This window comes from Panthera pardus, unplaced genomic scaffold (genome assembly GCF_024362965.1).
Source record: "Panthera pardus isolate Hobbes unplaced genomic scaffold, ASM2436296v1 HiC_scaffold_18, whole genome shotgun sequence".
NCBI classification, from domain to species: Eukaryota; Metazoa; Chordata; class Mammalia; order Carnivora; family Felidae; genus Panthera; species Panthera pardus.
Genome location: NW_026526743.1, coordinates 6,423,055 through 6,446,602, shown reverse-complemented (window position 1 = coordinate 6,446,602; position 23,548 = coordinate 6,423,055). Strand labels below are relative to the sequence as shown.

The following is a 23,548-nucleotide window of genomic DNA, read 5'->3' as shown; positions in this document are numbered from 1 at the left end:
TCCTTGAGGAGTCACACAGGAGGTGACATCACTGCACAGGGATGGGGTCTGAGGCCCAGGCACCCTTTAGAGGGAGAGTCTGGTGGAAGTCCTGCAGGGCATGTCCTTGCTGTCAGGGACAGGAGTGACCGAGTGAAGTCATGGCAGGACAAGGCAGAAACTCGGGTGACACCATCACAAATGATGGCCCTCCAGAGCAGGCAGTGTCTGTGGTGATGTCATCACAATCCCGGGACAGAACCTCAGCGGGGGCCTGCTGCCAACAACCTGCAGTCAGACCATTCTCTCCGGGTGGGGTTGCCTCCGCAGCAACAACATCCCTCAGATGTCTCAGCTCAGGGCACTTTCTCTGGTGACCCTGGGGGGGTTCTCATGGATTCTGGGCGTGCCCTGCCTTCTCATGATAGGGCAGGAGCAGTGCAGGTGTCTTACAGCATCATCTCCGAGCAGGCAGAGTCCAGTGGTGATACCACAGAAGGGGCCTCATCCTGGAGTGCCCCAGGGGCAGGTTGTCACCTCTGGTGATGACATCACGGGAAGAGGCACGGTCCCTCTGATAATGTCATAGGGCAAGGCACCTTCTCTGGAGATGGCATCGCAGGAAGGAGGCAGAGTCCCCGTGACAATGTCGTGGACAGTCCTATGGATGGCGAGGACACAGTTGGCAAGGCATTTTGCTTGCGATGTGTCCCAGGAAGATGGCTTTGTCTGTAGCGACAACATCATAGACACAGGCATCTTCTCTGGAAGAAAATATTTTCCTGACGATGATGTCAGAAGAGGCCTTTTGGTGCCGGAGATGACATCATAAGGGTGAGACTTGTCTCTGCAATGACATTCACAGGAAGGAATCTTTGTCTCTAGGGATGATGTCATAGGGTAAGGCATTGCCTCTGCTGTGACCTCCCAGGAAGAAAGTCTGTGATGACTTCATGGAACATAGACATGGCCGCTAGTGTTGACTTCAGGAGCGGGCCTATTCTTCTGTGACGGATTAATGGGGAGGAGGTTTTGTCCCTGTGATGACATCACAGAACACAGACATTTTCACTAGTGATGAGCTCACAGGCAGGGCTCTTCCTCTGTGATAACGTCATGGGAAAGAGGCCTTGCCTCAAACGGCGACATAGGAGGAGGGATCTTATCTACCGTGACATCCCAGAGGAGGTTTTGTCTCCGGTGACGATTTCATCCAAAGCAGTGTCCTCGGAGGCAGCCCCCTGGCCACAGGCTGATCCTGGGTCCCGGGCCCCTGGAGTGTGTTGAGGGATCCGGGCTGGGATGGGGGCCCCGCGAGGCCGCAGCCCCCAAGCCCCCGGGCCTGGCCTCAGACGGTCACCTCGTTCTTGCTGGCGGTGCGCAGGTGCTGCGGCAGGTGGTGGCCGGGGATGAACTGCAACTGCTCCAGCGTGCCCTGGCGCTGGAAGGGCGGCCTGCGCGCCAGCGTGCCCCCTCCCCCGCCGGCGTCCGACAGCCAGGCGGGCTGCGGCGAGCCGTGCAGACCGTGGTGGTGGTGCGGGTGCAGGCCGGGCGGCGGGGGCAGCCCGTGCAGCGGCGTGGGGGGCCCCCCGGGTCCCAGCAGCAAGTTGGAATGGGACGCGGCCAGACCCGCGCGGGCGGCGGGCTCGGGGGGCAGCGCGGGGCTGCGCGGGGGCGACAGCAGGTGCTCCCGGCTCTGGCGCAGGGCCTCGGGCGACGAGAGGAGCAGGTGCTCCTGCGACACCAGGCGCGCGCGCGGCAGGGTGAATTCGTAGCGCGCGCGGCCCGCGTCGCCCAGCAGGTGCTCCTGGGACATGACGCGCCGCGGGTTGGGCGCGGGCGCCAGGCCCAGCTCCTCGGGGCCGCCCCAGGCATCCATGCGGTAGCCGCCCCCCGTGCCAGGTCGCCGAAGAGTGTGCAGGGGCAGCGTCCCGCGGGGCATCTCCCCCAGGTGCCGGCGCTTCAGGTAGGCCTCATCCAGATCCTTCTCCGCTGGGGGAAGAGGGGGAAAGGCCATACAGGTAAGTCCCCAACCAGTCCAGAACGTGCCCCCGCCCCCCTGGCTTCCGTACATCCCACACCCACGAGGACCCCAGGGATCACCAGAATGCCCTGGTCATTATTAGCCTGGACACAGGTGGGTGACATAGGTGACATAGGTGGAGGGATCTTATTTAAATAAAAAAAAATTTTTTTTTTTTAACATTTATTCGTTTCTGAAAGAGAGAGAGAGAGAGACAGAGTGCAAGCTGGAGAGGGGCAGAAAGGGAGACACAGAAACTGAAGCAGGCTCCAAGCTCTGAGCTGTCAGCACAGAGCCTCAGGCGGGGCTCGAACTCACAGACCGCGAGATCATGACCTGAGTCGAAGTCGGCGCGCAACCGACTAAGCCACCCAGGCGCCCAAGTGAGTCTCAAATTTTAGTCGGCCAAAACCATCAGGCTAGCTGTGTGACACAGATGGTGGGCCAGCAGATGTGGGGGGAATTTCCTTCCCCCCGCCCCCCGCCCCAAATTTGGAGATGTGACCTATTCGTGGGTTATGAAGTCAGTTTTGTAGAGGGTGAATGGCATTTTAAAATTAACTAGAATAGAAAATTTTCAGAAAGCATCCACACAGGGACGCCTGGCTGGCTCAGTCAGTGAAACATCCGACTCTTGGTCTCGCGGTTGTGCATTGGAGCCCCACACTGGGTGTAGAGATTACTTTAAAAAAACAAATAAACATTTAAAAAAGTTATTTAAAAAGAGGCATGGGTATACTAGGGGAATAAGGGTAAGCAACCTGTTCCTAAAATTTTTATTTCAGTTCTGTTTGTGTTATTGAAATATTAATGGATGCAGTGGCAGTACCTGGGGTTTGTTTTAAAATAATCCGCCAAAAGTGTGCTGAAGGGAGTCTAGATTAACAAAATGTCGCTCATTGTTGAGTTGAGCGATGGGAACATTCGTTTTACAATGTCTTCTAATGCTGGGCATGTTTGAAAATATCCGTAACAAGTTTCAAAGTTTTGCTGTAACTAAAAATTATACATATTATATGTGTCTCAGGGGTCATGATATAAAAAGCATTTCTTAATGTGGCTCTCAGTTTAAATCTTTTTTTTTTTTTTTTAATGTCTATTTTTGAGGGGGTGGTGGAGGGCCAGAGAGAGAGAGGGAGACAGAGGATCCAAAAGCCAGACTCGGGGCTTGAACTCAGGAACCGTGAGATCATGACCTGAGCTGAAGTCAGATGCTTAACCAAGTGAGGCACTCAGGCGCCCCTGGCTCTCAGTTTAAACTGTTTGAAGGCTTAGGGTGCTTGAGTGACTCAGTCAGTTAAGCGTCTGACTCTTAATCTCGGCTGGAATCATGATCTCGTGCTTTGTGGGTTTGAGCCCCACATTGGGCTCTGCGCTAACAGTGCGGAGCCTGCTTGGGATTCTGTCTCTCCCTCTCTGCCCCTCCCCCACTCTCCTTCTCAAAAATAAATAAATAAACTTAAAAAATAATAAAATGTGGGGTGCTTGGGTGACTCAGTCAGTTGAACGTCTGACTTTGGCTCAGGTCATGATCTCATGGGTCGTGGGTTCAGGCCCCATGTCGGGCTCTGTGTTGATAGCTCAGAGCCTGGAGCCCGCTTTGGAGTCTGTGCCTCTGCCTCTCTCTGTGCCTCCCCTGCTTGTGCTCTGTCTCTCAAAAATGAATAAATGTTAAAAAAATTTTTTTAAAAATAATGAAATGTTTGAAGGCTCTTGCCACTGACCCAGAAATGTCCAGAATCACAGTGATTAGTCCAGGGATGAGCGTGTGACCCAATTTGGACCAGTGGGATCTAGACCTGGGAATGCTAGAATCATTGGGAAAGACCCTTTTCTGCTGGCAGAATAGCGTCTTGAAATTTCTCAGGTCAGTCTTTGCTACCACTAAAGAAGAATCTGTCTGTAAATAAAGAAGAGATGTAGAATCCTGGAGATAGCTTTTGAACCCCTGGATCCAGCCATACCTGAAGCTCATGATTCATAGACTTTCCCATATCAAGCCAATGTAGTTGCCTTTTGTTTTTGGCTTAAGTTGTATTTCTGTTAATTGTAAATACAAGTCCTAATGAATACAATAGATCTTAGGGGGGCACGGATATGCATTTTTAAAAAGCACTTTCAGAGGCCTATTGGGCCACTGTCCACACTCCTAAACCCAGGCCCTGGCCCCACCCCATCAGCTTCGCCCTCCCCTTCCTGGGACTCACCCAGTCTCTTGAGGGAGGAGTAGCGGTTGAGTTCAGATTTCACAGCGGCCTCATAGGACGGGGGCAGATGTGAGAGGTTGTGGAAGGACCGAGAGCAGGACAGCGTGGAGTAGTGCAAGGAGGGGCTGGGTGGCGGAACGGCACGCCAGTCTGGGGCAGAGGGGCATGGCAGGGGTCAGTCCAGCCCCTCCTCCCTCAGACCCAGGAGTCCAGGCTCCCAGCCCCTTCTCCCTTTGACCCAGCAGTTCCAGCCCCCAGCCCCTTAGGGAGTGGAAACCAGGGATTCTGGCCCCTCACAGATACTTGCTCCCCCGACCTCAGGAGACAGGCTCAATGCTGGGGAAGCAGGTCATGTCACAGGAAGAGAGGTAACTGGCACGTGCTCAGCACCTGCTGTGTGCCTGGCCGGAGGCTGGAGGGGCCGTCCACTCCACACATTTCCCCACAAGCCCCGGCAGGAGAGAGATGAGACTGGGAAACTGAGGCTAGCTTGGTCACCTGGCTGGACTGGGAGGCCAGGGCTCACAGGATCTCACACCTGCTCTATCCTGGGCACCCAGCTCAGGCTTAATACAGGCAGGGAAGGAAAGGAGCCTTTGTCCTCCCCCCAACCCAGCCCCAGTCCCTACCCATCGTGGCGGCATGGTGCTTGGGGCTGTTGACGTTGAGGTGCAGGTAGTTGTGGTGCAGATTATCTGTGGGGACCAAGAAGGGAAGTGGTGTCACTGCCATCACCCACTCCCAGCTGGCACTGCTGTCCTGGTCTCATGGGAGGATTTCCACTCATGTCCACTGGGTTCCCAGCTCTGATCCCTCCTATCTCCTGAATCTCTGCTCTGACCTTCCTCACCCTTCTGGATCATCAAATCGGCTTCCTGGCCATTTGGCCAGCCCATCTTCCAGATCAGCCCCCCCGCCCCCGCCTTGGTAGTACTCCTGACACCCACACCTGCCCCTGCCCCTATGCTGCTGGAGTCTCTTCCCACAGCTGACTGTCATCCACAGGACAAAATCTAAGCCGGGAATGGTGTTTGAGACTTACTCGGCCCTAGCTGATGCCTTGCCTGAATGAGCCTAGCTCAGTCCTGCTACAGGGCCTTTGCAGATGCTATTATGCTGTTCTCTCTGACTTGAATTCCTTCCTCCCCTTCTTTGCCTGAAGAACTACTCATCCCTCAAGACCCACCTCAAATGTGTCTTCCTTATATTACGATTCAAACCCATCTCTTCCCCTACATTTCTGACCCCAGCTCAGGCCTTGTCCTGTATAGCCTGCATTACTACCCAGCCTCCTCCTGCACCTTCTTCCTCTCATCTCTCCCCCTTCACATGAGTTCCAGAAAAATTCTTCCACTCACTTCTGACTTTGTTGCTCCCCTGTTCTAAAGTCCTCCGTGGCTCCCATCGCCATCAGGACAAAGACAGAGCTCCTCAGCTCAGCCTGGTGCTCAGATCCTTCCTGAGGTGTCTGCCCACCCTCTCCCTGGCCTCACAGACTATGCTTCAGAGGCTCAGACATTGCCCGGCCCAGGTAGGCCCCTCACCCTCCAGGCCACTGCTCAAACGGTATCCTGGGGGAAGTCTTCCTCCTCCTCCTCCTCAAACCAGACGAGACTCTTTTTAACCTGTTACAGCTCCCTGGTGAACTCATCATAAAATATGAGAACAGCTCATATTTACATGGACCTTTTTTCTGTGCGAGGCACTGCTCTAAGCCTTCCGTCGTTAGTTCATTTGAGCTTTGCAGTAACCCGCGACGGCGACGCTGCTTGTTTTATGGCGGGGGGAAGTGAGGCCCAGAAAGGTGAGATCGTGTGTCCCAGGTAGCCAGCGGCAGAGCCAGGGTTCAAACCCAGGCAGTGTTCAGGACATTCTAATTCGATAGTTAGGTGCTTTCTTGTGTGTGTGGCTGTTAGGAGCTCTGACGCTGGCTTTCTCAAGTGCAGGGGCCGAGAATGTCTACATTGAAATCACCGTGGCGTCCGTGATACCCACCCAGGGGGTTCACGGGAGGGCAAGGAGGGGTCCTGATTCACAGCAGGGTCCCTCCAGCCTTGCCGGGAACTGGTCGGGTTCAGAGCAGGAAGAGGCTGGAGGGTGGGCTGGGGGCGCGGGCGGGGCCTGGGCACCGGGGGTGGGACTACCCGGGGGGCGGGGCTACAAGGCAGATGGGCGTGGTCAGAGGCCGCAGCGGCATTCCCGGCTCCCAGGTCCCACTCACCGAGATTGGAGGGCTTCACGGTGTTGTAGAGGGTCTTGGGCGTCCTCGGGGGCATGCTGTCGGGGCCCCCGACCCCCGGGGTCAAGGAGCTGCTTCGTGCCCGGTCCGGGCGGGTCCCAGGCCCAGCCTGATGCCTCAGAATGTCCACCAGAGCCCTAAAGGTGGCAGAGAGCCGGTCAGCGGCCTGGGGACGGGGGTGGGGGCAGGGAGGGGGAGGCCCCGGGCTGCTTTTCCCTCCCTGCTCTCCCCTTTGGGGGAGTCGGTCAGCTCGGCGGGGCTCCTCGTCTTTGGCCACGCCCATCGCTAATGTCCATCTGAGCACCGCTCGCCCCAAGGTTCCTCCGACCACATTTCTTGCTTGAAGCGCCCCTTCCCCAATTCGTTGGGACCCAGCCCCTTCTGTGGTCCTTCCCACACCGTCCTCCCTGGGCCCCCACCCCACCCTGAACCTGGGGCCTCCCTCCCGTTCCTTTAACAGCCTTCCCTTGGCGGTAAAGTGTGCCTCTTCCGTCCAGTTGTGCGGACCGAAACCCTGAGACTCGCCCCTGGCTCCTGCTTCTCTTTCTTTTCATGGCCCTCAGCCATGTTGGACTTCCAAGATAAATCCCTAGCGGACCACTTGCCACCTGTGCTGCCCCCAGTGCCTCCTCTCATTGCTGGCTCATTGCTAGTGTCCTAAGGGGCCTCCCGCTTCCACCCTGGTCCTCTGCTGTCCCCAGAGACTCCTCTGGAACCATCAGATGGCTTCGTGCCTGAGCTCCGCGCCCTCCAGACACCCCCCCCCCCCATCTTAGAATAAACCTGCTTCCGCCCACTGCTCCGCAGGCTCAGAGGCTCCGTCGCTGTCCCGCAAGTTCTATCAGGACGTTTATACGTGCTGTTCCCTCAGCCTGGAATACCCTTCCCACAAATACCCGTTTGACTTGCTTACTCTCCCCACCACTCACATTTAATGATAACGGCAGCCAGCGTTTATGGAGGGCTTACTATGTGCCCAGACTTGACATGAATCAACTCAGTTAATCCTCATTACAGTCTGACCTGGGATTGAAAGCCAGCTTCACCCAGCAGGGCAGGGACCTGGTTTGGTCCACAGCTGTATGCCCAGCTTCTGACCCACACACAGACGGTGCCCAACAAATAAGTTTGTTGGATGGATAAAGGCCTGAGCCTCTCCCGTCACTCAGCAGCCGGGCCGGTTCTGTCGCCCCTATTCTTGGGACCCCTTCGGTCTCCCTGGGTATCTGCTCCCGCGCTCGCTGTGGCTGCCTCCCGCATCTCTGAGCAAGCCTGGTTCCCTGTAGCCCTGCCCTCTCCAGATGGCTCCACCCCTGATAGCCCAGGCCCCGCCCCCAGGCGCCCTGCCCTAGGGTCCCAGCGCTCACACACCTGGGCACGTTGATCTCCCGGTGCGCCCTGGGCGCACGGGACGCCTTGCTGAAGGCCACTTTGGCGCCGACGCCCACGGCCAGGGCGAAGCTGATGACCCCGCACACCACGTAGGCCGTGCTGCCCCCGGGGCCCTCGCCCCCGCGCCCCCCTGCGCCCCCCGCCCGGCCCCCTTCCAGCCACCCGGCCTGGCCGGGCCCGGGCCCCCCGCCCGCGCCCCCGGCACCCCCGACGCCCCCGGCCAGCGGCGGCGGCGTGGTGGCCCAGCGCGGCGTGTCGTAGTTGGAGCAGGACGCCTGTGCCAGGCGCATGTGGCGGTGCTCGCAGCAGAAGCGGTAATGGCAGGTGCCGCAGCAGAAGCGGTAGGAGCCGGTGCTGCAGTTGAAGGTGGCGTCGTACTGTCCCATGACATCGTAGTAGCCGTGGCAGAGCTCGGCCGGAGGGGGCGCCCGCGCCGCCGCGCCGGTCCCGCTCGCCGTGCTGGTCCTGGTGCCGTTGGCGCCCGGGCCCGCAGCGCCCCCGCCGCCCGTCAGCGCCCCGGTCAGGCGCCGCAGGTGCGCCAGCAGGGCGGGCAGCGGGCCCGGGGGCTCGGCGCTTGTGGTGTTGGACGGGCGCGCCCCGGCCTGGCGGGCGGTCGAGGCCAGGAGCAGGAGGGTCCCGAGCAGCAGGAGGGACGGCATGGGGCGCGCAGGAGGTCGGACCGGGCTGCCAGGCCGGGGGGAGAACCGAGGCTGCAGCGGGGGGCGAGAGAGAGATGGCCAGATGTGCAGACATGTGGGGGTGGGGGGCCGGACGCGAGGAGGAAGGCAGAAGAATGGCGAGAATCATGCCGCAGGGGACAGAAAGGATGCGTGGAGAGGGAGATGCCGCGCGCCGAGTTAGCAGCCCCCCAGGGCAGTGGACGCAGGGGTGTTTGGGGAGGGGGCGGAACGGAAATACGCCCCGGACGCGCCGCAGGAGAATGGCCGTGATAATGGGCAGACGCCGGTAGGGTCAAAGCGAGCGATGGGGGGGTGTGGGGGGGGGGGGGATTGGGAAGGTCCGCGGAGATGTCAGACGGGCGCACAGAAGTAAAGGATGGGCAAAACCCAGAGGAAAGATGTGATGTGGGGAGAAGAAACCGGGGAGAGGAGCGAGCGAGCGACGGCAGGGGGAGCGTAAGAGGGCGGGGGGGGGTGATATGGGGGCGTGGAGAGCGGGGGAGGAGGTTGTGGTGGGTCAGTGCGGATGGGGGAGGCAATGGACACAGATGTGGGGTGGGCGGGATGGGAGGAGCAGGGGGAGATGGGGAAGGTGAGAGGAAGAGGTGTGGGTGGGGAGAGAGAGAGAGAGAGAGAGAGAGAGAGAGAGAGAGAGAGAGATTGGAGTTGAGAACTTGAGTTTACAGAGCAGACAGGTGGACCCAGGTGGTCAGGACTTCTTAGCCTGACACCGCTCACGTTGGGCCCGACCTGTGTGCCACTGGGTGCCAGGAGAGTTCGCATTCTCCGCATGGTGACGACATAAGATGCCTCCAGGCAGTGCCAAGCGGTCCCCTGGGGTCACAGCTGCCCCGGTTGAGGAGTGCTGGCTCAGACCCGGCTGGTCCTCGGTCGCCCCCAAAGGCCCCTCTCTCTCCTTTATTTAGGTCTGGTAATTCAGGGGCCTCAAGCTTCTCTCTCCCTCCCTCCCTCCTCCACCCTCTCCCTCTGTCTCTCGAGCACACACACAGTTGTAGGTCTGAAGTGTCTCAGGACAGCAGGCGACGCAGGGTGGCAGAGCTGATCATGTGCCTCAGTCTCCCCATGTGTGAAATCGGGGTAAGGATGGTTATCAGGGGGTGGTTAGAAGGATGAGCCGGGTTGATCTTTGTAAGGAGCTCAGAACGCCCTGGTCTGTTGCAGTGCCGCGCACTGTGCACACTGCAGCCGCTAGTTCAGGGGGTGGCCAGGAACAGGGCCAGGGAGGAGACGGCAGAGTGAGGGGCCAGATGGGGCCGTTTCTAGGCAGCAGAACGGCAGGACGGATGCTTCCACAGTGTGTCCTGAGCCCTGAGGGTGCAGCGGTGACTAAGCCACAGCGTTCCCGCCTTCACGGGGCTTATATTCCAGGGGCGGGAGAGGGCTGGGCGCACAGACGTACACCAGGGTGACGCTTGTTGAAAACTGTTAAGGACAAATATGAAGAAATTTTGCAGGAAGTCATGACCAAATGAAAGCAGCATGAGAGAATGGGAGGGTAGGAGCGCCTGGGTGGCTCAGTCGGTTGAGCGGCTGACTTTGGCTGAGGTCATGATCTCACGGTTTGTGAATTTGAGCCCTGTGTTGGGCTGTGTGCTGACGGCTCAGAGCCTGGAGCCTGCTTCACATTCTGTGTCTCCCTCTCTCTCTGCCCCTCCCCTGTTCGTGCTCTGTCTCTCTCGCTCTCAAAAATAAATAACCGTTAAAAAAATAAATTAAAAAAAAAAGAGGATGGGAGGGTGGATAGGACGAGTTGAATGAGCATCATTAGGTATTAGGTTTATCTGCTCCTTTCCACTGGGGGTGTGTGTGTTTGGGGACCACACCATTATCACCAAAAGGAGTAGGGGCTGGGCTGGGGAGAGGGTCATGGGAGCCGAGGCTCCCCACGCCTCAGTCAGCTTGCCCTGCTCCTGCAAGGGGCCTCAACTTCCCTTTTAGCTCCAGCCCTGGCCCCTCCCTTGAATCTGGGCTAGAATATCCCACTCCCTGCTTAATAGGCATCTTAGCAGTGGCTTAGCTCACACCGTGCAAAGCTGTTTGGTGGCTCCTCGAAAGTTAAGCAGTTATCACATGACCTGGCAATTCCACGCCTGTGCATCTGCCCAAAGAACCGAAAACGTACGCTCACACGAAAACTTAACACGCGAGTGTTGACAGCAGCACTATTCGTAACACCCCCAAAGCGGAGACCACCCGGACGTTCACCAACAGAGGAACAGATCCACACAACGCGGTCTATGCGTACAATGAAATATTATTCCGCCTTAGCGAGGAACGGGGCACTGATACGTTACATCACAGGTGAACCCGAAAAACAGCACATGAAAGAAGCCAGACACAAACAGTCATATGCGGGATGATTGCTCTTACACGAAACGTCCACAGGAGTCAGGTCTATAAAGCCAGAAAATCTGGTTAGCGGTTGCCTGGGGCTGGGGGAGAGTGGGAGAATGGGGAGCGGCTGCTTTGGGGTGATAGAAATGTTCTGAATTGGTGGCAATGGTGGCACATTCCCGGTGTCCTAAGTATCATTGAACGGTACACGTAAAAATAGTTTAAAGACTATCGGGCGCCTGGGTGGCTCAGTCCGACTCTTGATTTCGGCTCAGGTCATGATCTCGTGGTTCATGAGGTCGAGCCCCGAGTGGGGCTCTGCACTGACAGCTCAGAGCCTGCTTGGGATTCTGTCTCTCTCTGCCCCTCCCTTGCTCATGCACGGTCTCTCTCTCTCTCAAAATAAACACATAAACATTTTTTTTTTAATGGTTAAAACAGTAAACTTTACGTTACGTGTATCTTGCCACAATTTTAAGAAACGAAAAACCCACCAGCATAGGTCAGATGACGTCAAGCGTTGCCCTGTCGAAACTGCCCAATGGCTTCCTATCACACCCAAAATAAAATGCGAACCCTTCTCCCTGTCCCTGTCCCTTCATGCTTTTCCAGGTCCCGTGTCCAAGAGGGTCCCTTCTTCCTGCCTGTGCATTTGTTGTCCCTCTGGCCTGGGACACCCCCCCCCCCCCGCCTTGTTGCAGATATCGGTCTGACCCACCCCCTTCCTTCCTTCAGGCGCCCTTCACATGTCTTCTCAGTGTCCCTCCCTGCCCTGTCTAAACTAGCACCTCCAGCCACTCTGCTCCCTGCACCTGCTTTCTGTCTAGTTATGGGTGCCATCTCTTGCTGCCGCATTATACGTGCAGTGGCCCCATAGACTATGCACTGCATAAAGGCAGACTTTTTTTTTTGGTCTTTCTTGTTCATGGTTGTGTCCACAGCACTATGGCATTGATGAATGTTGAAAGATGTATGACAGGTGGGTCTTCTCTCTCTCTCTCCCCCTCCCCCACTTCAGACAAAAACACTGAGGTTCCAAGAGGTACTATCGTTTGCCTAAGCCTTACAGTGCCCAAGCATTGGAGCTAGGCTTTGAACTCAGGGCTCAGGGCACTGCCACCTGTAGGGCATGGGTCCCTTTATTCCATGCAGACAAACGTGGGTTGACATGCATACAGACACACCTCTTTTATCAGGGAATCCACATGCATGCAGCGATGTGGATTTCTTCATTCATTGAGGGCTGCCACATACGGTTGGGCAGGTTGTGCACTGCACAAGGAGCTCTGGTTGCGAGGCTGGAATCCAGCCAGGCTCTCCTCCTTAAGGCGTGCTGATGGGGCTGCATCCATCTGGGGGAAGGTGCACCCTTTAGAACTCACACGAGGGTGCCATCTGCCTGCCAAACCATAGCCGCAGGGGAGCTGCATTGGACCAGGGGGTACCTTTGTCTCATTTGCATAAAGGCACCAAATGGGCTAGCGGTTTGCTCACTCAGTCCCCATTCTGTGCCAAGCTTCCGGCTGAGCTCCACGGACACAATTCTTCCCTCTGCTAACAGAGTCCCATTATCTCCTCCAACTGCTTACACATGCACATACCCAGGGAGACACAACTCCAGGCCATTGACAACTCTGGGGAGTGGGGGAGGGGCCACAGCATACATCCCTCAAACCCAGCAATGCACCCAGACACACACACACACACACACACACACACACACACACACACACCACCTCTGTTAGTGGAGGGACCCATAACCTCCTACCCTGTCTTATGCCTCCGGAAGGAAAGTGGACACACACCTAGGGACACAGTGGCCTGTCCAGACACAAGGATACAGGAGGACTGATTCTTCCCTTACACAACACACATACACACACACACACACAACATGATATGCACGCAATGACGGAGAACACAGGACACCCACGCCATGTGCCAGACACAACGCACAAGGACACCCAATGTCATCCCGGCGGCACACCTGTAGACCTCCTCCCAACACACAGATACACAGATACACAGCTCCATGAGGACACACAACCGTTCCACCCACAGGACACAATCTCAGTTGTGACACCCTGGGACCACACATAGCTCCCAATACAGCCAGAGACCTGCCCAAACCAGCTCTACATGGACACACGACCATACACATCACAGCCCACAGTCATGCAACCTCATGGGCACACACACACACACACACACACACACACACACACTTGCAAACACACCCTCACCCAGCGGTGGAGTCTGGAAGCAGGCACGTGACAACTCCCCCCCCCCGCACCCCCCAAAGCCCTTCTCGCACCCCTTACACACGCAGGCACTTTCCTCCCCCCACAGCTGAAGAGAAAAGGGGCCCTTACCCCAATCTCTTCCCTCCCTGCACCCTAGTCTCCTCCCTGCACCCCAGTGTCCTCCCTTTCTGCCCCATGCATGCTCAGCAGCTCAGGGCCAGAGGTCTGGCTGTGCCCCTTCCCCAGCCCCCCGCCTAGGACCCGAGAGACATACAGAGATCTGGGGAGCCAACTTGAGGAGGGTTTCCAGAGCAGGCTCCTGGGACCCTCACAGCACTGTGCCCCACACTCCACACCCTGCTCCTGTGCCCTCTCCAGATTCTGCCAGCTGGGGTGGGGGCCAGGTGAGTCGCCTTCTGAGATGTGTGGCAGCAGAGAGAGATGGAGCAGGACAAGGAGAGAGACTTGGGGGTTTGGGGAAGACTCAGAGAGAGGAGGAGAAAGACCCAGGGAGAGGGACACAGAGATGTGAGAGCAGGGGGAGACCCCGGGAGGACAGAGACCCAGGGAGGAGGACAGAGACCCAGAGTGGGGGAGCAGTGAGGGGGAAGACAGATACTCACAGGAGGGGCAAAGACTCAGAGAAGTGGGGTTCTGAGATCAACAAACAGAGAGAGAGAGAGAGAGAGAGAGAGAGAGAGAGAGAGAACAGAAGCCCACAGAAGGGTGAGACCCAGGAAGTCAGAAGCCCTGAGCTGGTGAACTGGGGGCCGGAGAGGGGTTTGGAGGTGGTGGTGGAGGGGGGCTGAGGGTGCACGGCAGGTATGAGAGAGAGAGAGAGAGAGAGAGAGAGAGAGAGAGAGAGAGAGACACGCTGGGGGCACGCAGGGTCCGGGGGGGCATGATATTCCCCTAGGAATATCTGGGATTGAGGTGAGGGGTCGATCTGGGGTAGGGATGTGGAAAGCAGGAGAGGGGAGAGGGTGTGGGTTCAAGTCCAGGTGCTCGGGCTGGGGGAGCAGAGCGAGGGGGAAGGGGAGGGGTCCGGATGGGGGGCGGGGATCGCAGTCCTGGGCGCCCACGCGGAGAGGACTCAGAGACAAGGACCCTCCCTGGGCACGCTCCCGGCGGCCGGCCCGTCCCTACACCTTCCTGTCTCTGGCACCTCTCTGACTCCGGATATCTCCGCTGTCCACCCTTCTCCCGGACCCCGCCTCCCACCGGCCCGCCGGCGGCCTCTCCTCTCCAGCCGGATCTGCCCTGGGTCATGGTCCTCTTAGCCTGTGTCTCTCTTTCCAGGTCTCATCGCTTCTCTGTGTCCCGAGTCTCTGTCACACGTTCGTTTCCCGCCCCCCCCCCCCCCCCCCGGCGGTGTCCCGTTCTCGGAGTCTGTTTTCTGTGTGCCAACACTTCCCTTCTTCCCCTTGTCCCATCGTCTCTGTCTCTCTCCGGCCTGTCTCTGTGCCCCCCCCCATGTCTCTCTGCCTCTCTGTCTCTGTCTCTGTCTCTATGTCTCTTTCCCAGGTTTGCTTTCTACAGATCTCTGTCCCTCTGAGTGTCTCTGTGTCCCCTACCCTCACCCCACCCCGGTCCCCGGTCTCTCTCCCCGGTCCCCCTACTCTCACTCAGGCCCAGGTTGGAGGGGCGGGGTGGGGGGGCGCTGCAGCGGGAGCTGTGTGTTCCCAGCGCAAAATAGACTCCTGTTGCCATGGCGACGCGAGCGCGGCCTCCGAGACGCGAGGCATCAGGCTGGGGGGTGAGGAGGGGGGACACCTGGATCCGGAAGGCGGGGGCCGGGGGGGCCTGGAGGAGCGGGGAGGAGGGGACTCCTCGGTCCCCGGGGAGAGGGGGTGCTGGGCGCTCTGACGCCGGGTTCCGCGGACGGGGCCTTCTGGGAGGGGTCTGGGATTCCAGGATTGGCGGGGGTGGGGGTGGGGGCGGACTCTGATTCCCCGGTGGGGGCGGGCTGGGGAGGGCTCCGACTGCTGGGTCTCTGGGGGATTCAGAGGTTGCCTTCTTAGGTCCCCGAGGTTGGAGGCGGGGGCTGGGGGCCAAGGGCTGCGAATCTCAAGGGGTTGGGGGGCCTTGACTGGGGGCTGCGCGGAGTTCCGACTCCCAGATCTCCACGGGGGCTGCAGAATTCTGGGAGCCCCCATGTGGATCCCCAGACTCCTGCGTCTTAGGGGAGCAGGAAGCACTCAGAGGAAGCGGTCTGTCCTTCCCAGCCATTCATCCACTCACCCGCATACCTGCCTCTTCCTTCCTCCCCGTCCCCGTGGCCCCGTGCCTCAGTTTCCCCCTCCGCACCGGGGTGCGGTCGCGCTCACCTCACTTTCCGGAGTCGGGACCCTTGGGGAGTCGGGGGCGGCGGCGGGCGGCCGGCCGGGGAGGCAGAGCGAGCGCGTGTCTGCGAGCCAACCGGCTGGGCGTGTGCGCGCCGGTGGGGGGCGGCCGGCAGCGTGCGGGGCGGGCGACCCGGCCGGCAGCTCCTGTCCGCGCAGATGTGGCTGGGCCAGCCTCGCCTTTGCCTCGCGCCGGCTGGGAGCAGGGGAGAGGCACCTCCCCCTCCCCACCTGCTGGGACCCCTCTTCCCCCCACCCGCAGCCCCCACTCGCCCCCGGGATACCCCCCAAATCCAAGAATGGTTCGGCCCACAGCCACATCAATGTTTATTCGGCAAGTCCGGGTCCCACAGCCTGTGACACTCCCTCCCCCTCCCCTTCCCGCCTCTTGAAGTGGCCCGGGGCCGAGCCCCGCCCCCAGCTCTGCTCAGCCAACTGCCGCCCAGCTTCCACGAGTCTCATTTGCATTTCCGGGAGCTCTGGCCCAATGGCAAGGTAGCTCTCCACCTCCCCTCCCGAGGGGGTGGCACTCCCGGTGGACTGCACCACTGTTGGGATTCCAAGGATGGGGGCAAAGTGATTCCACCGAGGTCCGGATGACAGGAGGGTGGTCTTCGCGGTGAGGAGTTCAGCGGAAGAGGGGGTTCTGGCCTTGGAAGAAGCCCAGCAGCCCGCTGTCTGGCGCGGGCTCCTTGATGATCTTCTGGATCTGTAGGGGGAAGAGGAGGGTTCAGGGAGTCAAGAGTCCCCATGTCTGTGACAATCTGGAAGGGCACTTCTTCATTTTCATCCGCCTTGCCCTCTTGGCAGCGACAGGCCAAACCAACCACTCCCTCTTCTCAAAACTTTTCCTCGGGCCTCCCTTCCACCAGAGCCGCCTGGGTTATGATCACCTGCCATCTTGGTCCACTTGTCTGGCTTGCTGCCAGCAGGCTCTGTCCTGGAGCTTCTGGTCTATACCGTGCTCCTGTCTCACCTCTCCCATCCCTCAGCTCCCAAGTCCGGCCCACGCCTTGCGCCTCAACTCCACACTCTGATCCAAGTGCCTCTTACACACTAGTGTTCCCCCAACCAGTAGACCACAGGAGCATAGATGCTCAACCCGCCTCTCTGGGGCTGCCTTCTCCCAAAGCCCCACATGGCACCCATCAGCAAGCCCCACCCTGCTTGCCTCCAGAAACATAAGCACAATCTGCATCCCCACTGCCTCCACTCTGGTCTCCCGCCCACATCCATGGGCCCCCCGGGGCCAACCTGCACATCTGACTCTGGCCAGCTCCCTTGTGCAAACCCCTCCACTCCGGGAAGACACTGATCTGGCTCCTCCCTGCCTCCTCCCCTGTCACGCTCACCGGGCACTCGGCATGGCCCACTCTGGTTCTTTGAATAGGGCGAGTTCCAGTCCACCTGCAGCCCTTTGCCTCAGCTGCTCCTCTGGCCAGGAACACTTTCTGGACGGCCGCTGCCCCTCCCACTGCAGGCCTCCGCTTAAGGGCCATCCCTGCTGCGAGCCCCATCTTCTCTCTCACACACTCTGAACACTCCCTTCCAGCCCTGACCACAACGTGGAACCAAATACACCCTGGCTTTGGCTGCTGCCCCAGGACCTGCCCCATTGGCTGGCCCATAGTAGGTGCTTAACAAATAACTCAACAGAGCTGGCCTAAGAGGAGGCACAAGGGCGGACCTCAGAGGGCTGGGGCATGTCCCTTCATCCTAAGGGCCAGCAGTGTGACTCAGCTGGGGCTATCTAGTCAGACCCGGGCACTAGCAAGGCCACCTGGTGGTGGTGGCTGCGGGGGACGCAACTGAGGGCCAGAGACGGGAGGAGGGGACGGAGGTGGGGGTCAGGGGCTCCCACGCAGGGCTTCTGGCGGACTGTTTGTTCCTGTCTGCCTCCCACCCTCACTTCACTCTAAACCCCACCTTTCACCAGGAGGCCTCCCACACCACCCGCACAACCCCTCCTCTGCACCCCAACACTCCCAGCCCCTCCCCTGCGTTCTCGCTCTCTCCCCCGCCCTCATGGCCACCGACAGCTTCCCTTGCCCTTCACGGTGTTGACGGGACTTAGAACTCGGCCGCCAGGAGGCAGCAGCCTGCTGTGCTCCCAGATGTAGGCTGTCAACCACCACGTGGTGGGCGCTGAGAAGGGAGACCAGGGAGGGTGGGGTGGAGGGTGCGGGGCCAGTACCTCCTTAAACTGGGGGTGGGCGGCGTCACCCACAAGCTGCAGAATGAGCCCCTCACTGGTGGAGAGGAAGGCGCCGCTCTGCCGCATCCGGGCCAGTGCCACCAGCCTGTCCACCTGGCTGCGCGGGAGACGGAGGTCGTTGGTGCCTTGGCCCGCACGCCCAGATGCCCGGCAAGGTTGGCAGGGATCCCACTCCTCCTAGACACCCCACCTGCGCCCACGTGCACCCACCCCTCAGCAGGACCCCCTCACCTGCGGGAGGAGCAGGCATCCACCACCACGTGAACCTGCAGCCCCCGGTCCAGGAGGTCCAAGGTCGTGTTCTGGGGGCGAGACATGTCAAGGGCAACCTGAACCCCAGACAAGAGCAGGGGCCCGGGGAGGGGGACGGGGATGAGGGAGCCTCAGATCAGGGCAGGGGGCCCCCATGTTACGGCAGGGTCCTAGGGCCCCACGGGACCATGAGGCAGAGAGGGGTCCTGGGAGGGATGAAGGTCCCAGGTCAGGAAGGGGGTCCTGCCAGGAGGACAGAGGATTCGGGGTCAGGGAAGGGTATCCTTTTGAGGATGGAGGTACCCAGGGGTGAGCTGGGGGTCTCACCAAGATGCAGGCCTGGGTCTCAATGCCACAGAGGAGCACGGAGCGCAGCTGGGGCCGCGTGTCTAGCTCCTGTTGCACCGCAGGCACCATGCTGAAGCAAGTTTTGGCCAGTGGCCGCAGGCCTTCAGCCCCCAGCTCGGGCACCGTGGGACCCAGGCCTTCTGGGTACTGCTCTGTCAGCACAGCGGGTACCCCCAGCAGCCTGGCCACCTGCGCTAGGGAGGTGAAACAAAGGCCTGAGCCTGAGGGAGGGGCCTGTGGGGGCAGGACTCCTGGGTCTGAGGGAGGAGGGGCTGGGGCCAGGACTCCTCGGTCTGAGGGAGGAGGGGCTGGGGCCAGGACTCCTCGGTCTGAGGGAGGAGGGGCTGGGGCCAGGACTCCCGGGTCTGAGGGAGGAGGGGCTGGGGCCAGGACTCCTGGGTCTGAGGGAATAGGGGCTGGGGGCCTGATTCCTCGGTCTGAGGGAGGAGGGGCTGGGGCCAGGACTCCCCGGTCTGAGGGAGGAGGGGCTGGGGCCAGGACTCCCCGGTCTGAGGGAGGAGGGGCTGGGGCCAGGACTCCTCGGTCTGAGGGAGGAGGGGCTGGGGGCCTGATTCCTGGGTCTGAGGGAGGAGGGGCTGGGGCCAGGACTCCTGGGTCTGAGGGAGGAGGGGCTGGGGCCAGGACTCCCGGGTCTGAGGGAGGAGGGGCTGGGGCCAGGACTCCTGGGTCTGAGGGAATAGGGGCTGGGGGCCTGATTCCTCGGTCTGAGGGAGGAGGGGCTGGGGCCAGGACTCCCCGGTCTGAGGGAGGAGGGGCTGGGGCCAGGACTCCCCGGTCTGAGGGAGGAGGGGCTGGGGCCAGGACTCCTCGGTCTGAGGGAGGAGGGGCTGGGGCCAGGACTCCTGGGTCTGAGGGAGGAGGGGCTGGGGCCAGGACTCCTCGGTCTGAGGGAGGAGGGGCTGGGGGCCTGATTCCTGGGTCTGAGGGAGGAGGGGCTGGGGCCAGGACTCCTGGGTCTGAGGGAGGAGGGGCTGGGGCCAGGACTCCTCGGTCTGAGGGAGGAGGGGCTGGGGGCCTGATTCCTGGGTCTGAGGGAGGAGGGGCTGGGGCCAGGACTCCTGGGTCTGAGGGAGGAGGGGCTGGGGCCAGGACTCCCGGGTCTGAGGGAGGAGGGGCTGGGGCCAGGACTCCCCGGTCTGAGGGAGGAGGGGCTGGGGCCAGGACTCCCGGGTCTGAGGGAGGAGGGGCTGAGTGGGTCTGAGGGAGGAGGGGCTGGGGCCTGGACTCCTGGTCTGAGGGAGGAGGGGCTGTACCTTGAGCATGCGGGCGGCCACAGAGACTATCTGGGGGAAGTAGGCGACCTGGCGGAACTTCTCCTGCATATCACACAGGAAGAGGATAGAAGACCCAGGGAGGACTCGGCCCAGGTTGGGCCTCACAGCTGCCATGTCCTGGGGGTGGGCAGAGGAGCGAGAGGGAGGGGCCAGTCAGGGCAGGGGCTCTGACCCCCTGCCCGGGGTCTGTGCACTCAGACCCGCGAGGGTCCCACACAGTCCTTTGGAAACCTCCCCCTGCCCATGTGCAGCGTGTCCGCAGATCCCTGGGCCCGGAATCCATTTGATTCTTAATACGTCCTACTCGGCCGGGAGGTCACTTTCCCTGGGAAGCCTTCTCTGACCTTGACCACCTGGTGCTCCCAACCTCACTCTCCCAAGGTCCCTGGGAAAGCCTTTTCCTTCCGGGATACACGGCGACATCAAGGTCACCCTCTGCCCTCCACAAGGGACACTCCAACTGTGATCCTCACCCTGCCCTTCGGGGTGGGGGTGGGGAACAGAGGAGGGAGGTGAAGGCCGGAGGGCCCACAGCAGGTAACAGGGCGCGGGTGTGATTCCGGATGAAAACCAGAGCCCAGGTGCAGTGGCAGTGTCCTGAGTGAGGCTCTTCAAGTCTGACTCCCCCTACGCAGCCTCTGAAACTCAGTTTACCCTCATGCAACATGCAGGCTGCACATCCCTGCAGGTCGTAGAAGGAAAGGCCGGTGCACCTGCACAGGGGACTGTTATTCATCCGCAGAAAGAATGAGACCCTGCCACATGCTACATCACGGGTGAACCCCAAGATCGCCGCGCCCACGAGCGAGGCCAGTCACCAGAGGCCACACGTTGTGGGAGCCCATTCGCATGAAACGTCCACAGGGATCCAATCCAGAGACAGGGAGCAGACTGGTGGGGGGCTGGGGCGGGGACAATGAGGGCTGACTGCCTCCTGTGTGCGGTGTTGCTGCTGGGCTGATGAGCACATTCTCAAACTAGGTGGTGGCCACGGTTCTGTAACGTCACGAATATTTGTTAACTGCCACTTAATGGTACACTTAAAAATGGTCGAAATGGTCAATTTCGTGACTTGTACTTTAGCACAATGAAAAAAGGGGGGGGGCGGGGCTGTTGGAATCACCTGCCCAGCAGCCCTGTTACAGGGGAGGCCACTGAGACCCGAGGGGTCCACGACTTGCCCCCGGTCCCGCAGGACTAGAGGACAGCAAGCCCCGCCCCCCCCCCCCCCCCCCCCCCCCCCCCCCCCCCCCCGTCAGAGCGGCTCCCTCTCCAGCATCTGGGCCCCGCCTCTGAGAGTCTTGGCATGTCCCAGCCCATGTGCCCAGGAGGCTTGAGTCCCAGGGTCCTCAAGTTGCTGCTCAACTGGGGGTTCTGGCCCCGCTTATGTCTGCACATCTCACGCCCTCGGCGTGTTCACTCATTTACTCGTTAACTTATGTGGGACATGGGAGACCCTGCAGACCCAGGGGAAGGTGAAATGGTTAATACGGGGGAAGTCTGGAGGCTGGCTGGTGGGCGCACAGGCTGTTTATGACGATTCTTTCAAATGAACACATCTACTGTAGAAAATGTTTTCTATGGGCAACATAGTGCAGAAACAGTGTAAAAACTCATGGGTGGTTACAAGGAAGAATTTTATGCTATGTGAATTTTGTCTAAAAAGAAAAAAAAAGGAATGGAAACTCCCGCAAAAACAAAACCACGCTGAATGAATTAATCACATTAATTACGACTGCGATCAGTGCTGGGATTTCGAGGGAACCTGATCTATCTTGGCAGAGTCTGCAAAAGTCTCCCCCGAGGAAGTGGAGGGAGAGAGAGAAAACAATCTTTCTGAAAACCCAAGGTTGACTCTGTTACTCCCCTGTCTTAGCCCCCACCTTCCAGGGCTGCTCTCAGGTCTTCAGGACTAAAATGTAACCTGCTCAGGCAAGGTGCCTGGAACCATCCCAGCCAAGTCCTTCCCCTATGTGGTTCCCTCCACCCGGGCTGCTCTCCTCACTTCCCTTCTAACTTTTCAGGAGACAGGAGGGACAGGGTCAGATCAGGGCTATCATGGCTGAAAGCCTAGGTAGGACAGGGTGTCTGAAGCCACAGAGATCTCCCTTTCAGGCTGGTAGGAGTGTGTTTTGCAAGAACCCCCAGGGAAACACATGTGGCCAAGGTTTCTCAAAATTCTAGTTACATGAACCCTGTGACCCAGAAAACGTGCTAAGTATTTACCCTGCAGACATACACGTGAAATGACACAAGGTTATTCCCTACCAGACTTTTTGGTTATTCATTATGGGACTTTTCCGCTGAGCAAAGGAATGGAAATACATGTAAACGTCTATGGTTAGGGTTCTGGTTATGTAAGTTATGGTATAGCTGTACTATGGAATTCTTTGTAGCCAGGGAAAATTACAAGGAAGCTCTTTGAGTAACAAGAGATGTTAACAGTGAAAAGAAGCGGAACAGTATACACAGCAATGCTTCCCTCTTCGTCTCCCCAAAGAAGAGAAAACGTGAGTTTTCTGCTCCTATATTTGCTGTCTCTGGTGGGTACACGTGGAGGTGCTTCAGGTGGGGGGGGGGGGGGTGGGTCACTGAGGGACAGGGTATGAAGGAAATCTTATTTTCACTGAGTACTGTTCCTTTTGAAGTGTGGACAGTGTGTGATAGGTTGTCTGGTCCGTAATATATACGATAAAATACTTAGATAAGCTGAGAACCCAGCAAAACCAATCTGTGTTAGTAAAGTTATAATGGTTATCATTGGGCAGCAGTAAAGAAAGGGGCACAAGGCAGGGGGGCTTCTGGGATGCAGTGGGGAGTTCTACTTCTGGATTTGGATGTTGTTTACACCAGAGCGTTGGCTATGTGAAAAGTTATTTGAGGTATTTGTGATTTGTATGTATGGCTTTTTCCCCCTGGATATGCAGTATACTTCCATAAAAAGTTTTCAAAGTATCAGATAAAAGGGTGGAGGCCAGGAGAAAACCGGGGCTGGAGTCTAGGTGGACAAAGGTGAGGCCTGGGCTCCACTTTAGGCAGAGAGAAGAGAGAGGAGGAGGCAGGACAGAGAGATTCAGGGGGCAGGTGCCGCTGGCTGTGGGGGAAGGGGCAAGGAGGAAGATCTACAGGTTTCCGGTCCATGGGTGGTAGGTCCTAGGGACTAACTGGGAACCTGGAAAGGGGAAGTGGTTTGGGGGAGATGAAATACTGAGGGTGGAGGGTGGGGAGTGTGTGTGTGTGTATGCGCGTGTGTGAAGGTGGAGAGGTCTGGGCTGGAGACTGACTTAGAAATGCTGTTAGGGAGAGAGAGATCTGAGCTCCAGGTGGGGGAGTCAAAGGCCGGAGGAGGAGGCGCAGTAGCGGGGGAGGGTGGGGCGTGCAGCCCTGCAGCCAGGATTCCCTGAGTGTGACCCTGGGCAAACTTCACGCTGTCTGAGCCTCAGTTGCCTCATCGGAGAAATAGGGGTCAAACTAACCCACCCCATAGGGACGATGCAAAACTCGGCCAGTGATGCACAAAGGGCGGGCGCGACCCGTGGAAGGTTCGAGTCCCCGGTGAGCCAATTCTGTAGGGCCGGCAGGAGTCCTCGCCCTGGCTGTGTCACCTCGGCCCGGACGTCCTGGCAAAGCCTCAGTTTCCCCACTTGCAAAGCGGGAAGGTCAGCGCCCCCGAGGCGCTGGGGGGCCTTACCCGGAAGGCGCTGGTTTCCAGCCTGGCCCGCCCCTCCGCTGGAGAGGCCTGGGGGACACTCACCGCTCCGAGCCGGAACTCACGCCGCTCCGGTCCTCACGCCCCTTTCCAAAGCAGGGTCACCGTTTTGCACTGTTCCGACACGTGGCCCGCCTCCGCGGTCCGCGTCCCGCCCACCCAGGCCGAGCCGCCCAATCGGCGCTCGCCAAACTCTGCCCCGACCCTGAGTCCGGCCAACCTACAAGCGGAGCTGCTTAGCCCTCCTTGGAGGGGCGGTGCCGGGCAAG

At 59.2% G+C, this 23,548-nt stretch overlaps 2 protein-coding genes across 4 annotated transcripts; both read right to left on the bottom strand.

Moving 5' to 3' along the window:
• Positions 1-6: 6 nt before the first annotated feature.
• On the bottom strand, positions 7-15,686 carry SHISA7 (shisa family member 7). The gene is made up of 6 exons (XM_019437895.2): positions 15,446-15,686; positions 7,820-8,550; positions 6,431-6,585; positions 4,839-4,904; positions 4,210-4,359; positions 7-1,971 (listed from the first exon to the last, which is right to left on the bottom strand). The coding sequence occupies exons 2-6, from the start codon at positions 8,497-8,499 to the stop codon at positions 1,328-1,330; spliced, it is 1,695 nt and encodes a 564-aa protein (XP_019293440.2). The 5' UTR covers positions 8,500-8,550; positions 15,446-15,686; the 3' UTR covers positions 7-1,327.
• A 77-nt stretch (positions 15,687-15,763) lies between these two features.
• On the bottom strand, positions 15,764-23,457 carry ISOC2 (isochorismatase domain containing 2). Of its 3 annotated transcripts, none has more exons than XM_019437903.2 (6): positions 23,325-23,457; positions 19,550-19,687; positions 18,255-18,464; positions 17,907-17,977; positions 17,655-17,772; positions 15,764-16,169 (listed from the first exon to the last, which is right to left on the bottom strand). In XM_019437903.2, the coding sequence occupies exons 2-6, from the start codon at positions 19,682-19,684 to the stop codon at positions 16,089-16,091; spliced, it is 615 nt and encodes a 204-aa protein (XP_019293448.1). In that variant the 5' UTR covers positions 19,685-19,687; positions 23,325-23,457; the 3' UTR covers positions 15,764-16,088. The 3 variants fall into 3 exon arrangements, with proteins under 3 accessions (XP_019293448.1, XP_019293449.1, XP_019293447.2); XM_019437904.2 differs by having other exon boundaries at positions 23,262-23,367; XM_019437902.2 differs by lacking the exons at positions 17,655-17,772; positions 17,907-17,977; positions 18,255-18,464; positions 19,550-19,687; positions 23,325-23,457 and adding an exon at positions 16,715-17,429.
• Between the last annotated feature and the right edge of the window lie 91 nt (positions 23,458-23,548).

What these genes read in the sequence shown, in the direction of transcription:
- SHISA7 (XM_019437895.2), bottom strand. Translation starts at nt 8,499, where the DNA reads ATGCCGTCCCTCCTGCTGCTCGGGACCCTCCTGCTCCTGGCCTCGACC. An exon ending in CGGGAGATCAACGTGCCCAG is followed by an intron (nt 6,586 to 7,819) that starts GTGTGTGAGCGC and finishes TGCCACCTTTAG; the next exon opens with GGCTCTGGTGGACATTCTGA. An exon ending in CGTGAAGCCCTCCAATCTCG is followed by an intron (nt 4,905 to 6,430) that starts GTGAGTGGGACC and finishes TGGTCCCCACAG; the next exon opens with ATAATCTGCACCACAACTAC.
- ISOC2 (XM_019437902.2), bottom strand. Translation starts at nt 17,088, where the DNA reads ATGGGCCAGCCAATGGGGCAGGTCCTGGGGCAGCAGCCAAAGCCAGGG. An exon ending in GGCCAGAGTCAGATGTGCAG is followed by an intron (nt 16,170 to 16,714) that starts GTTGGCCCCGGG and finishes TTCCCCCTACAG; the next exon opens with ATCCAGAAGATCATCAAGGA.